This window comes from Anomaloglossus baeobatrachus, chromosome 4 (assembly GCF_048569485.1).
Source record: "Anomaloglossus baeobatrachus isolate aAnoBae1 chromosome 4, aAnoBae1.hap1, whole genome shotgun sequence".
NCBI classification, from domain to species: Eukaryota; Metazoa; Chordata; class Amphibia; order Anura; family Aromobatidae; genus Anomaloglossus; species Anomaloglossus baeobatrachus.
In genome coordinates, this window is record NC_134356.1 from 576,300,948 (window position 1) to 576,318,466 (window position 17,519).

The following is a 17,519-nucleotide window of genomic DNA, read 5'->3' on the forward strand; positions in this document are numbered from 1 at the left end:
TTGTGACAGGTAAGTGCTGTCCGCTGGTATTTACTCCACATATCTGGTAAGGGTAGTGGTAACCTGTCCGGCCAGACATGACTAGATGACTATGAGCCCTAGAAGTGTGGCTACTCCTTGGCCCCTGAGATTGGAGCTTCTTGGTAAGAAAGCTGCTGCTCGTACAGTGGTGTGTGACCGCACAGCAGCTGCTTGTGATGCCTCGGCCCATAAAGCTGGCTCCCGCCACACAATGTGCTATTTTATGTAGTTGACAGCTGTTAAGAAGTGCAGACAGTGCGAGCAATTGTTCCCAGTTGTCAGGGCTTTCCTCTCATCGGTATATTGTGGTGTGACTGAGGGATTGTCCAACTTTGGTGCAAGCAGGTACCTGCGCAGAGGGCTATACCAGACTATGGCGCCTCCTGGAGGCAGCTATGCGAACTCAGGACTTCAGTATTACTATGTTCTAACCAAAATACTTTTTGGAATCGACTTTCAATATTTGAGGTATTTATTTTAATCTTGTTTAATTTAATCCTAACCATACATATCTGCCTGAAATGGCTGCACCCTGTGTGTATACAGTTAAAGACCTGTCAGACCAGGTGGGGTGCAGTGTGTAAACCTCCATGACTGGTCATCCCAGTGTCACTGCCAGTTTAAAGTGTGTGTTCTCTGAAAAGCTGCAAAGTTTCAGACTTCGGGCTCTTGCAGGCGAGTGTGTAAATTAGACGCGTGCTGTCCAATTTTTGATCAAGTACGAGAGGCTGCCAATAAGTCTTTGGCTTTACCTAGAAAGAAACCAGACGGGATGATGAAACTTTACATTTATTCCACATACTCTCCACTGATGTCAGCACACTTCTTACATCGGTATTCCAAGTTTTGGAAGCCAAGCAAATGTTTGGATGCACCGCGAGATACACGCCAGGCACTTGCAAGTGTGGCACTGGCCTAAGGGATCAAACAGCATCATGAAAACCAAGGAACACACCAAACAGGCCAAGGATAAAGTTGTGGAGAAGAGTAAAGCAGGGTTAGGTTATAAAGAAATAGCCCAAGCTCTAAACATCTCATTGTTCAATCCATTATCCAAAAATGGAAGGAGAATGGCACAACAGCAAACTTACCAAGAGATGGCCATTCACCTCAATTGACATCAAAAGAAAGGAGAGCAGTAATCAGAAGCAGCTGCAGAGATCCACAGCTCAGGTGGGAGAAACTGGGGGAGGGGCAAAAACAAAGCTCATCCTGGGAGCTTAGCCTTTAGAGGCTGCAAAGAACATGAGACTGGGGCGTAGGTTCACCTTCCAGCTGGACACAAACTCGAAACATACTGCCAGGGCCACAATGGAATGGGTTAGATCAAAGCATATTCATATGTGAATGGCCCAGTCACAGACAGTCCAGACACAAATCCCCTTGAGAATCTCAAAAGAGTAAATTTCACTTCCGACGCCTCCATCCAACCTCATGGAGCCTGAGCTATATTGCAAAAAAAGGCAACAATTTCAGAATCTGTGGGAAGCTGGTAGAGAGGTCTCCCAAAAGACTTACAGCAGTAATTTCAGCCAAAGGTGGTCCTACAAAGTCTTGTCCTGGGGGTCTGCATACAAATGTATGTCACGATTTTCAGATTTATATGTTTAAATATTTGGAAAACAATGAATCATTTGATTTACACTTGATAATTACTTTGTGTTGGTACATCACATAAAATCCCAATAGAGAACATCTCAGTTTGGGTGTAATGTGAAAAATTGTAGAAAAGTTCACAGGGTATTAATATTTTTTTTTTTTTTGTGTGTGTCCTGTGTGTGTCTCCTCTGTGTTAGTATACATAGGACTGTTTAGGTCTGGAAAAAATGCTGCAAACTATGAATGCCATTTTGAGGGCAGTGTGCTCACATTAAAGGGGTCCGACATAACAAAAGTTTTTGAGTTTAAGCTAATCTGTGCTGTGTTGTCATATAAAACACCCCTACATTGTTATTTTTTGTTTTCTAACTTTTGTTCCTCTTGAATTATCCCTTTATTCTCTGCAGCTCCTTGTTTACATTCAGCTCCAGCAAACTGACCACTTCCTGTGCTGAACCCCCCCAGTCACAGCTGGCACCGCCCGGCCTCAGTGTCCAACCCTGCCCTCTGCCCGCCCCCTGCACACACATTCCCTGTCAGTATATTCTGCCCCAGCACCTGACCTGTTATTACTACAGCATTGCAAATAACAGCCCCACATCGGGCTGTGCACCCCCCCCCCACACACACACACACACACACACACACACACACACACACACACACACACACACACACACACACACACCTGGCTGTGCACCGCATACACACACACACACACACACACACACCTGGCTGTGCACCGCATACACACACACACACACACACCTGGCTGTGCACCGCATACACACACACACACCTGGCTGTGCACCGCATACACACACACACACCTGGCTGTGCACCGCATACACACACACACACACACACACACACCTGGCTGTGCACCGCATACACACACACACACACACACACACCTGGCTGTGCACCGCATACACACACACACACACACACACACACCTGGCTGTGCACCGCATACACACACACACACACACCTGGCTGTGCACCGCATACACACACACACACCTGGCTGTGCACCGCATACACACACACACACACACACACACACCTGGCTGTGCACCGCATACACACACACACACACACACACACCTGGCTGTGCACCGCATACACACACACACACACACCTGGCTGTGCACCGCATACACACACACACACCTGGCTGTGCACCGCATACACACACACACACACACCTGGCTGTGCACCGCATACACACACACACACACACCTGGCTGTGCACCGCATACACACACACACACCTGGCTGTGCACCGCATACACACACACACACACCTGGCTGTGCACCGCATACACACACACACACACACACCTGGCTGTGCACCGCATACACACACACACACACCTGGCTGTGCACCGCATACACACACACACACACCTGGCTGTGCACCGCATACACACACACACACACCTGGCTGTGCACCGCATACACACACACACACACCTGGCTGTGCACCGCATACACACACACACACACCTGGCTGTGCACCGCATACACACACACACACACACACACACACACACCTGGCTGTGCACCGCATACACACACACACACCTGGCTGTGCACCGCATACACACACACACACACACACCTGGCTGTGCACCGCATACACACACACACACACACACCTGGCTGTGCACCGCATACACACACACACACCTGGCTGTGCACCGCATACACACACACACACACACCTGGCTGTGCACCGCATACACACACACACACACACCTGGCTGTGCACCGCATACACACACACACACACACCTGGCTGTGCACCGCACACACACACACACACACCTGGCTGTGCACCGCATACACACACACACCTGGCTGTGCACCGCACACACACACACACCTGGCTGTGCACCGCACACACACACACACACACCTGGCTGTGCACCGCATACACACACACACACACACACCTGGCTGTGCACCGCATACACACACACACACACACACACACACACACACACCTGGCTGTGCACCGCATACACACACACACACACACACACACCTGGCTGTGCACCGCATACACACACACACACACCTGGCTGTGCACCGCACACACACACACACCTGGCTGTGCACCGCATACACACACACACACACACACACACACCTGGCTGTGCACCGCATACACACACACACACACACACACACACCTGGCTGTGCACCGCACACACACACACACACACACACACCTGGCTGTGCACCGCATACACACACACACACACACACCTGGCTGTGCACCGCATACACACACACACACATCTGGCTGTGCACCGCATACACACACACACACACACCTGGCTGTGCACCGCATACACACACACCTGGCTGTGCACCGCATACACACACACACACCTGGCTGTGCACCGCATACACACACACACACCTGGCTGTGCACCGCATACACACACACACACACACCTGGCTGTGCACCGCATACACACACACACACACACCTGGCTGTGCACCGCACACACACACACACACACACACCTGGCTGTGCACCGCACACACACACACACACACACACCTGGCTGTGCACCGCACACACACACACACACACACCTGGCTGTGCACCGCATACACACACACACACACACCTGGCTGTGCACCGCATACACACACACACACACACCTGGCTGTGCACCGCATACACACACACACACACCTGGCTGTGCACCGCATACACACACACACACACACCTGGCTGTGCACCGCATACACACACACACACACACCTGGCTGTGCACCGCATACACACACACACACACACCTGGCTGTGCACCGCATACACACACACCTGGCTGTGCACCGCATACACACACACACACACCTGGCTGTGCACCGCATACACACACACACACACCTGGCTGTGCACCGCATACACACACACACACACACCTGGCTGTGCACCGCATACACACACACACACATCTGGCTGTGCACCGCATACACACACACACACATCTGGCTGTGCACCGCATACACACACACACACATCTGGCTGTGCACCGCATACACACACACACACACCTGGCTGTGCACCGCATACACACACACACCTGGCTGTGCACCGCATACACACACACACACACCTGGCTGTGCACCGCATACACACACCTGGCTGTGCACCGCATACACACACACACACCTGGCTGTGCACCGCATACACACACACACACACACACACCTGGCTGTGCACCGCATACACACACACACACACACCTGGCTGTGCACCGCATACACACACACACACACCTGGCTGTGCACCGCATACACACACACACACACACACACACACACACACACACCTGGCTGTGCACCGCATACACACACACACACACACACACACACACACACACACCTGGCTGTGCACCGCATACACACACACACACACCTGGCTGTGCACCGCATACACACACACACACACCTGGCTGTGCACCGCATACACACACACACACACACACACACACACCTGGCTGTGCACCGCATACACACACACACACACACACACACACACACACCTGGCTGTGCACCGCATACACACACACACACACCTGGCTGTGCACCGCATACACACACACACACACCTGGCTGTGCACCGCATACACACACACACACACCTGGCTGTGCACCGCATACACACACACACCTGGCTGTGCACCGCATACACACACACACCTGGCTGTGCACCGCATACACACACACACACCTGGCTGTGCACCGCATACACACACACACACACACACACACCTGGCTGTGCACCGCACACACACACACACACACCTGGCTGTGCACCGCATACACACACATACACACACACACACACACACACACACACCTGGCTGTGCACCGCACACACACACACACACCTGGCTGTGCACCGCATACACACACATACACACACACACACACACACACACACCTGGCTGTGCACCGCATACACACACACACCTGGCTGTGCACCGCATACACACACACACACACACACACACACACACACACACACACACACACACACACACACCTGGCTGTGCACCGCACACACACACACACACACCTGGCTGTGCACCGCACACACACACACACACCTGGCTGTGCACCGCACACACACACACACACACACACACACCTGGCTGTGCACCGCACACACACACACACACACACACCTGGCTGTGCACCGCACACACGCACACACACACACACACACACACCTGGCTGTGCACCGCACACACACACACACACACACACACACACCTGGCTGTGCACCGCACACACACACACACACACACACACACACACCTGGCTGTGCACCGCACACACACACACACACACCTGGCTGTGCACCGCATACACACACACACCTGGCTGTGCACCGCATACACACACACACCTGGCTGTGCACCGCATACACACACACACACCTGGCTGTGCACCGCATACACACACACACACCTGGCTGTGCACCGCACACACACACACACACACCTGGCTGTGCACCGCATACACACACACACACACACCTGGCTGTGCACCGCATACACACACACCTGGCTGTGCACCGCATACACACACACACCTGGCTGTGCACCGCATACACACACACACCTGGCTGTGCACCGCATACACACACACACACCTGGCTGTGCACCGCATACACACACACACACCTGGCTGTGCACCGCATACACACACACACACCTGGCTGTGCACCGCACACACACACACACACACCTGGCTGTGCACCGCATACACACACACACACACACACACACACACCTGGCTGTGCACCGCATACACACACACCTGGCTGTGCACCGCATACACACACACACACACTTGGCTGTGCACCGCATACACACACACACACACACACACACACACACACACACTTGGCTGTGCACCGCATACACACACACACACACACACACACCTGGCTGTGCACCGCATACACACACACACACACACACACACACACACACACACTTGGCTGTGCACCGCATACACACACACACACACACACACACTTGGCTGTGCACCGCATACACACACACACCTGGCTGTGCACCGCATACACACACACACACACACACACACACACCTACCTGGCTGTGCACCGCATACACACACACACACACACACACACACACCTGGCTGTGCACCGCATACACACACACACACACACACACCTGGCTGTGCACCGCATACACACACGCACACACACCTGGCTGTGCACCGCATACACACACACACACACACACACACCTGGCTGTGCACCGCATACACACACACACACACACACACACACACACCTGGCTGTGCACCGCATACACACACACACACACCTGGCTGTGCACCGCATACACACACACACACAAACACACACACCTGGCTGTGCACCGCATACACACACACACACACACACACACACACACACACACACACCTGGCTGTGCACCGCATACACACACACACACACACACACACACACACCTGGCTGTGCACCGCATACACACACACACACACACACACACACACCTGGCTGTGCACCGCATACACACACACACACACACACACACACACACACCTGGCTGTGCACCGCATACACACACACACACACACACACACACACACACACACACACCTGGCTGTGCACCGCATACACACACACACACACACACACACACACACACACACACACACACACCTGGCTGTGCACCGCATACACACACACACACACACACACACACACACACACACACACACACCTGGCTGTGCACCGCATACACACACACACACACACACCTGGCTGTGCACCGCATACACACACACACACACACACACCTGGCTGTGCACCGCATACACACACACACACACACACACACACACCTGGCTGTGCACCGCATACACACACACACACACACACACCTGGCTGTGCACCGCATACACACACACACACACACACACACACACACCTGGCTGTGCACCGCATACACACACACACACACACACACACACACACACACACCTGGCTGTGCACCGCATACACACACACACACACACACACACACACACCTGGCTGTGCACCACACACACACACACACACACACACCTGGCTGTGCACCGCATACACACACACACACACACACCTGGCTGTGCACCGCATACACACACACACACACACACCTGGCTGTGCACCGCATACACACACACACACACACACCTGGCTGTGCACCGCATACACACACACACACACACACCTGGCTGTGCACCGCATACACACACACACACACACACCTGGCTGTGCACCGCATACACACACACACACACACACCTGGCTGTGCACCGCACACACACACACACACACCTGGCTGTGCACCGCATACACACACACACCTGGCTGTGCACCGCATACACACACACCTGGCTGTGCACCGCATACACACACACACCTGGCTGTGCACCGCATACACACACACACACCTGGCTGTGCACCGCATACACACACACACACCTGGCTGTGCACCGCACACACACACACACACACCTGGCTGTGCACCGCATACACACACACACACACACACACACACCTGGCTGTGCACCGCATACACACACACACACACACACTTGGCTGTGCACCGCATACACACACACACACACACACACACACACACACACACACACACACACTTGGCTGTGCACCGCATACACACACACACACACACACCTGGCTGTGCACCGCATACACACACACACACACACACACACACACTTGGCTGTGCACCGCATACACACACACACACACACACACACACCTGGCTGTGCACCGCATACACACACACACCTGGCTGTGCACCGCATACACACACACACACACACACACACACACCTGGCTGTGCACCGCATACACACACACACACACACACACACACACACCTGGCTGTGCACCGCATACACACACGCACACACACCTGGCTGTGCACCGCATACACACACACACACACACACACACCTGGCTGTGCACCGCATACACACACACACACACACACACACACACACACCTGGCTGTGCACCGCATACACACACACACACACACCTGGCTGTGCACCGCATACACACACACACACACAAACACACACACCTGGCTGTGCACCGCATACACACACACACACACACACACACACACACACACACCTGGCTGTGCACCGCATACACACACACACACACACACACACACACACACACACACACACCTGGCTGTGCACCGCATACACACACACACACACACACACACCTGGCTGTGCACCGCATACACACACACACACACACACACACACACACACACACACACACACACCTGGCTGTGCACCGCATACACACACACACACACACACACACACACACACACACACACCTGGCTGTGCACCGCATACACACACACACACACACACCTGGCTGTGCACCGCATACACACACACACACACACACCTGGCTGTGCACCGCATACACACACACACACACACACACCTGGCTGTGCACCGCATACACACACACACACACACACACCTGGCTGTGCACCGCATACACACACACACACACACACCTGGCTGTGCACCGCATACACACACACACACACACACACACACACACACACACACCTGGCTGTGCACCGCATACACACACACACACACACACACACACACCTGGCTGTGCACCGCATACACACACACACACACACACACACACACACACACACACACACACACACCTGGCTGTGCACCGCATACACACACACACACACACACACACACACACACCTGGCTGTGCACCGCATACACACACACACACACACACCTGGCTGTGCACCGCATACACACACACACACACACACCTGGCTGTGCACCGCATACACACACACACACACACACACCTGGCTGTGCACCGCATACACACACACACACACACACCTGGCTGTGCACCGCATACACACACACACACACACACCTGGCTGTGCACCGCATACACACACACACACACACACCTGGCTGTGCACCGCATACACACACACACACACACACCTGGCTGTGCACCGCATACACACACACACACACACACCTGGCTGTGCACCGCATACACACACACACACACACACCTGGCTGTGCACCGCATACACACACACACACACACACCTGGCTGTGCACCGCATACACACACACACACACACACCTGGCTGTGCACCGCATACACACACACACACACACACCTGGCTGTGCACCGCATACACACACACACACACACACCTGGCTGTGCACCGCATACACACACACACACACACACCTGGCTGTGCACCGCATACACACACACACACACACACCTGGCTGTGCACCGCATACACACACACACACACACCTGGCTGTGCACCGCATACACACACACACACACACACCTGGCTGTGCACCGCATACACACACACACACCTGGCTGTGCACCGCATACACACACACACACACCTGGCTGTGCACCGCATACACACACACACACCTGGCTGTGCACCGCATACACACACACACACACACACACACACCTGGCTGTGCACCGCATACACACACACACCTGGCTGTGCACCGCATACACACACACACACACACACACACACACACATCTGGCTGTGCACCGCATATAGACACACACACATCGGGCTGTGCACCGCATATATACACACACACATCGGGCTGTGCACCGCATATAGACACACACACCTGGCTGTGCATCGCATACACACACACACACACACACACCTGGCTGTGCACCGCATACACACACACACCTGGCTGTGCACCGCATACACACACACACACATCTGGCTGTGCACCGCATACACACACACACACATCGGGCTGTGCACCGCATATATACACACACACATCGGGCTGTGCACCGCATATATACACACACACACACACACACCGGGCTGTGCACCGCATATATATACACACACACACACATCAGGAGTACATACTCACCCGTCCTCGGTCCCCGCCACTCTTGCACGTTCGCGCGCTGTCTGTGCTCTGGACATATCAGCACAGTAGTGACGTCACCGCTGTGCTGAAGAGAGCACAGACAGCCGGGCAGTGATGAGAAGCGCAACGCTCCTTCTCATCAGCGTTTCCAAATATATCGGCATCTGTGATCTGTGATGTCGGTATATTTGAATGTACGATCCTGAGCAGGAGGCCCGGTGCTGGAGCTGACACCACGGCAGCCACCGCCAGGCCCATCCGGCGGGGACTCACGCACTGTACCCGCCCAGCAGGGAGGCGACATGCGGTTTCCAGATTTGCATGTCAACATGGCCCTGCCCATGTTGACATGAAATGACCGGAAGCAGCAAAATCGCGGCAGGAGCGGTCACATGACCACTCTGAGCCGGGGGAGAGGGGCTGACAGCAGGGCAGGTAAGTGCTCACTATCTACTTACCTGCCCCAATGTAGCCCAATAGGGTAATAATTAAAAAAACTCAAAATAAGCCGGATAACCCCTTTAATCATTTATTTGATTAAGGTTGGGGTAAATCTTTTAAAGCCAAATTACAAAAGTTTTTGGCAGAAATATGCCAATATTCATAGTCCTCAGACTGTGTATAAAGTTATATAAGAATTGCCCTCGCTGATTTTTCCCTTGTGCTCAATACATGTAGTGATTGCTTGATAAGACATTACTAGCCGTATTCAGTGTTTAGAGACAGGTGCGAGAAGTATATACCAGTGAGAACTGAGTGAGCAGCAGAACTGAACCTGAGGGTCATTATGGAGGAAGTGATGTTTTGTGTTTTTTTTTTTTTTTTTTTTTTTTTTTTTTTTTTTTTTTTTTTTTTTTTTAAAGCAGTCTGACCTCTTTAAACAGAACCTGTCAACTTCAGAAGTGATTATTTTCCTGCAGATATAGTGGTAGTGAGCAGGTTAACAGCGTTTTAAATCCTGTCTGGCTGGTTTACTGGAGCAGCGGCTGCAAGGGGAAAATTAATTTATATTTTCCCTGCAGCTGCTTGCATCCTCAGTGTGATGCAATTTGCTCTTATAGTCACCCCTTGCTACACAGTGAGCACACTCTTATCACCCCTCCACTCATTAGTTCTCGGCCCAATCCGTGCAGAGTTCACACACTGCAGAGTAAGCTGTCAATCATTGTGCGGAGGAGTGGTAAGTGCTCATTGTGTGGTAATAGGTGACTATAACAGTAAGGCTGCTTTCACAGATCCGTTTTTTCCTGTGCGGCACAATCCAGCGCTCTGCAGAAAAAACGCAACCGTTTTTTTTTTGGCCGCCGGTTGCGTTTTTTTTTTTTTTTTTTTGCATAGACTTTCATTAGTGCCTGATTGTGCCGCATGGGCTTGCGTTCGGTCCGGTTTTTGCGGTTGGTTTCATGCGGCAGATTTAGCCAATGCGCGGCGGGATGGAACGCTGCCTGGCACGTTTTTTTGTCCGGCAAAAAAACCTGCAACGCGCCGCATCCGGCCGATGCGGCGCGATTTGCAATGCATGCCTATGGACGCCGCATGCGGCGTCTTGCGGCAAACACCGCATCCGGCCGCCACATGCGTTTTTTCCACTGCGCATGCTCAGTAGCGTGCCGCAAGCTTTAAAAACCGGACGGGCCGCATGTAAAAAACTTATGCAAAGGATGCGGTATTGTCACCACATCTGTTGCATAGGTTTTAGAGCCAGATTGGCCGGCTCTGCTAAAACCGGAGGTGTGAAAGCAGCCTAAATTGCACCACACCCGATGACTGGAAGCAAGCGGCTACAGGGAGAATATAGGTTAATTTTACCCCTGTAGCTGCTGTTCCACGAAGACAGGATTTAACACTTTTTACCTTCAAATTTGCACTATATTTTCAGGTGAATGGCCTTCACAGGTTCAGTGTATACCATAAATTGTCTCCCTCCATATACCCCTTTAAAGGCCATACTGTAATAATACAATGATTGAAGTCTGTGTAAGCATTCCCTCCCCCCATCCTGCATCATAGGCGACATAAGCAAGAAAGAGACGGCATCTGTATATTGTCTCTTATAAATCTGTGTAATCCTCTATACTAATAGTGTCTTGTGTTCCCTTTCCAGCTGTATGGTGGATGAACATGGCGCAAGAGACAAACCATAACCAGGCTCCTCTACTTTGTTCTAATGGCTGTGGCTTCTACGGTAATCCACGTACCAATGGACTTTGCTCTGTCTGCTACAAAGAATATCTACAAAGACAGAACAGCAGCAGCAATGGGAGAAATAGTCCTCCAGGTAGCAATATGTTAACTCCTTGTATACTTAGCATACAAGACTATCCATAAAGAATATATATGTATTTTTTTGTTTTGCTTTCAGTGGTATCAGTCGGAAGTGGGGTGGAGGCTTCCACTTCACAGCATGTAGTCAATTCAAAGGCAGATGAAGGTGAAGAATCTGTGGATCCCCAGACACAAGACAGGTATGAAAATGTGCAAGAGATGTATGATTGTACTTTGTGACCAAGTCAGTTAGACAAGTGTCCTATCCCTTGCACACGATGTCTGTGAAATTACTTGTGTTTTGGTGAGGGGATTGCACTCCCCTGGGATTTCTAGGATAAGATGCTTCTTACAAAAGGCTGCACATGAGGCCGGGGCCACACAGGGACTAATGCGATGCTCGCATGACACTCTGCTCATGTTGGCAGCACAGTGGGAGCAGTGTGTCATGCGTGTCACTGCGACTGAGGTTCGATCATGCGATCGGACCTCAGCTGCGGGGGGCGGGCCAGCGCTGAGGAGGGGAGGGATTTATCTCCTTCTCTCCTCCGTAGCCGGCTATTGCCATTCTCGCCCGACACTCGCGGTACACTGGTGTAATGCGAGTGCAGTGCGATCTTTCTCTCGCGCCATAGACTTGAATGGGTGCGAGAGAAAGAGTCTCGCATTACACCCGCAGCATGCTGCGATTGTTTTCTCTGTCCAATTAGGGCTGAGAAAATAATTGTTCATGTGTGCTGGGACACAGGCTAATATTGGTCCGAGTGGAATGCAATGTTTTATCGCATTCCACTCAGTCTGATTTTCATCCCGTGTGTCTTAGGCCTAAAGGTCTTGTCTGGCGCAGCTGGGGGAATCCTAAGACAAGAAAGCGCTCCGCAGGGGCACAAGGTGCGGAGACTTCATGCAAAATCTATCTACAACCATGAATTAAAGCGCACCCATCTTTATGACAATTTTTTATTTCTTCTTTATGCAGCCTTACATGTTTGACTTGTGCAGCCAGAAATGTATACAATCTGCATGTTTCCTTCTGTCTGCTGAGAGTATTTCTAATGTTAAAATACCACTATAGTGTGAACTTTTATCATGAAAGTAGGGCATTTAAGTTAAAGCATGCAATGGTGATTTCCTCATATAAATCAATTTATAGAACCAACAACACTGCTGGGTATACCCCCAAAACATGTCAGTGTCTCAGTAACTTGTCATGTGGCCTTGAGCATCAATTACAGCTGACGACATCTCTTCCTGCTCACAAGTGGAGTTATCTGCTGAGGCATGCCATCCCACGTTCCTTGAAGGGCAGCCCTCACGTCATTGACTTTCTGGGCTACAGTGTTGAGCCTCGAAATACTGAGACTCAGCTGATGCCATAGGTTTTCTGAGGGATTCAGGTCTGAAGAAAGTGCAGGCCGCTCCATTTGAGGTGCCCCAGTCTCCAGCAGCCGTTCCCTAATGGTGAGACTTCGATGGCCTGCAGCATTATCGTCCATGAAAACGAAATTAGGCCTGTGTTGTTCATACTGAGGCACAATAACTGGATGAATGTTTTTCCAGTAGTAGGAGCGGTCACTGTACCGGTCACAAAGTCTAGGGCAGTTCTGTATTGATTTCACACACCTGCCCACACTGTTACACGACCACCACCAAAAGGCCCGCCTGGTGACAACAGTGGCTGATGTGTAGCACTCTCCGTAACCTCTCCATCATCGTTGGCGGCCATTATATCTGCTCAGTGTGAATCGACTTTCATCAGTGAACAGCACTGAGGCCCACTTGGTCTCTCATCCAGCAAGATGATGGCGCCTGTACCTGCTGGTCAGGTACCCTTGCAGGTCGTCTTGCATGAAAAATACTGTAATATAGTGTTGAATAAGTTGATGTGACACTCGGGTGCCTCTCTCCTCCCTTAAATGTGCCTGTAGTTCTGTGGCATTCATCATCTGGTTCCGAAGGGCATTGTTCACAATGCAGCGTGGGATGTGGCCAAAGGACATCTATTTCTATGCCTTACTGTGACCCTTTCACTCTCTCTGTATCTCTATTTCAACCTGCTGATGACACTCTGTGACACTTTAACACTAGAACTACTGGACTCGTGACACCTATATAGAAATACATAGTGCAAAGTAGTCAAAATGACTACCTCAGTAGTTCTAGTGTTAAGCCACTTCCATCTTGGTTGAAGCCTTGCAGAGGCAAGTTACTATTGATCAATTGTTAGGCGTCGTCTTGATCTCATGATGTCAAACTGTGAACCTTGTGATGAGGAGGCCTGTAAATACCAATTCTAATTGAACCCCTAAATTTATTGGACGATTGTTGTTAATTTTGCCATTAAGCTCCTTGCTCGTGAACATAAAGTTATGCAAAAAGTATTGAAACATTGAAGAGTTAAACGTATACATTAAAAAGACTAGAGAAGGTCACATCAAGTTCCCCTGAAAAGGTTAGAGGGCATTTCAGGATCATCCTGAAATTTTACTAAAAAGCCAAATATCCCTAAGTTTTTGTGAGTAGTGTGTAATATATATATATTCTGCTCCCATTTTTCAAGAGCTGATTTCTTAAGATCTAAGACTTTCAATGTACACAAATGGCCTTTTTCTCTGAAATATTGTTCACAAATTTGTCGACATCTGTTAGTGGGTGTTTTTCCTTTGCCGAGGTGATCCATCCATCTCACAGATGTGGCAGATCAAGATGCTGATTACAGTATGATTATTGCACAGGTGTGCCTTAGGCTATGTTCACACACTGCATCGTTTCTAACCGCAAAGATGCAGCGTTTCTGGCCCCAAAAAACGCACCTGCGGCAAAAATGCAACAAAAAAATGCATGCGTTTTTTGATTATGTTGCCGCATTTTGCCCAATGCGTTTTTAAATCAAATCTATTGACTGGAAGAGCTCAAACGCTGGAAAAATGCAAAAAGAATTGATATGCTGCATCTTCAAAAACGCAGCCAAAAATAGATGCCCATAGACTTTGCTGGGGAAAGGGAATGCATGCATTTAGGTGCATCTTTGTGACCTCAAACATGCACCAAAAATACAGTAAAAAATGCAGTGTGTGCCTTAGGCTGGCCACAATAAAAGGCTTTATTACATAGCACAGTGCCACAAATGTCGCAAGTTTTGAGGGCTCATGCACTTGGCATGCTGACTGCTGGAATGTCACCAGAGCTGTTGCCCGTGAGTTGAATGTAGTCTCCAAAGAGGTTTCAGAGAATTTGGCAGTGCATCCAGCCAACCTCACAGCCGCAGACCACGTGTAACCACACCAGCCCAGGACCTCAACACTCAGCATCTTCCCCTCCAAGATCATCTGAGACCGGCCACCTGGACAGTGGCTGCTACAGTCAGTGCACAACCAAAGAACTTCTGCACAAACTGTCTGAGTCTCCGGGAAACGCATCTGCGTGTTCATCATCCTTAACTGGTCTCCACCTGACTGCAGCTGTCTTCGTAACCAATTTGAGTGGCAAATGATCACAATTGATGGCATCAGGCACACTGGAGTTATGTTGTCTTTACGGATGAATCCCAGTTTTCCCTGTACAGGGCAGATGGCAGACTGTGTATATGGCGCTGTGTGGGTGAGCGGGTTGCTGATGCCGATGTTGTCACTTGAGCATGTTTGGGGCTCTGTATCGGTGTATATGACAGCGTGTTCAAGTTCCTGCCAATATCCAGCAACTTCACAGCCATTGAAGAGGAGTAGAGCAACAATCCACAGGCCACAATCAGCAACTTGATCAACTCTATGCGAAGATGTGTTGCACTCCGTGAGGCAAATGGTGATACTGTCTGGTTTTAGAACACCTCTGGATTGCCCAAAACACCCCCCCCAGCCCCTCTACCCCATACTATAAAACTGGTTGGAATGGCCTTTTGTGGCTACCCGAAGGCACACCTGTGCAATAATCATGGCGTCTAATCTGCATCTGATATGCCACACCTGTGAGATGGATTATCTCTGTATAGTGCTCACCAACACAGATTTAGGGTATGTGCGCACGTTGCGTACTAGCCCAGCACCGTAAAAGGTGCGCTTCAGAGCGCAGCTGAAAAGCTCCGTTCTGAAGCGCATGGTGCCGGCGAGAACGTGCGCTCTGCCTGCAGCTCCTGCCATAGACAGAGCAGGAGCTGCCGGCAAAGCGCACGGAAGAAGTGACATGTCACTTCTTTTTGCGCAGCGCTTCGGCACTAGCCGAAGCGCTGAGCTCTAAAACGCCACGTGCGCACGGCACCTGCACAATCTCCATAGACTGTGCAGGGGACGCAGGACGCGTGCAGTTACGCTGCGCTACAAAGCGCAGCGTAACTGCATGAATTTACGCAACGTGCGCACATAGCCTTAGACAAATTTGTGAACCATTTTTGAGAAAAAAAGAGGCCTTTTGTGCACATGGAAAGTCTTATATCTTTGAGGTGTGTGTGTGTGTGTGTGTGTGTGTTTCATTTGTATATTTTGTAGGGCTTTGAACATCCTGCTGATCTGTGTATGTTTAGACCCTGAGACCACTATCTGTTATACTTTGGAGTAATAGTAAACACTTCAAG

General features: G+C 51.0%; 1 protein-coding gene across 2 annotated transcripts in view; it reads left to right on the forward strand.

Annotated features, from left to right (window-relative positions):
• ZFAND6 (zinc finger AN1-type containing 6) overlaps positions 1-17,519 on the forward strand; it is a 45,282-nt gene that overhangs the window by 8,505 nt on the left and 19,258 nt on the right. For both annotated transcript variants that reach the window (XM_075346108.1, XM_075346109.1), the window contains exons 2-3: positions 12,792-12,965; positions 13,050-13,152. In XM_075346108.1, the coding sequence (XP_075202223.1) occupies positions 12,803-12,965; positions 13,050-13,152 (266 nt within the window). In that variant the 5' untranslated portion in view covers positions 12,792-12,802. The remainder of the gene's footprint in view (positions 1-12,791; positions 12,966-13,049; positions 13,153-17,519) is intronic.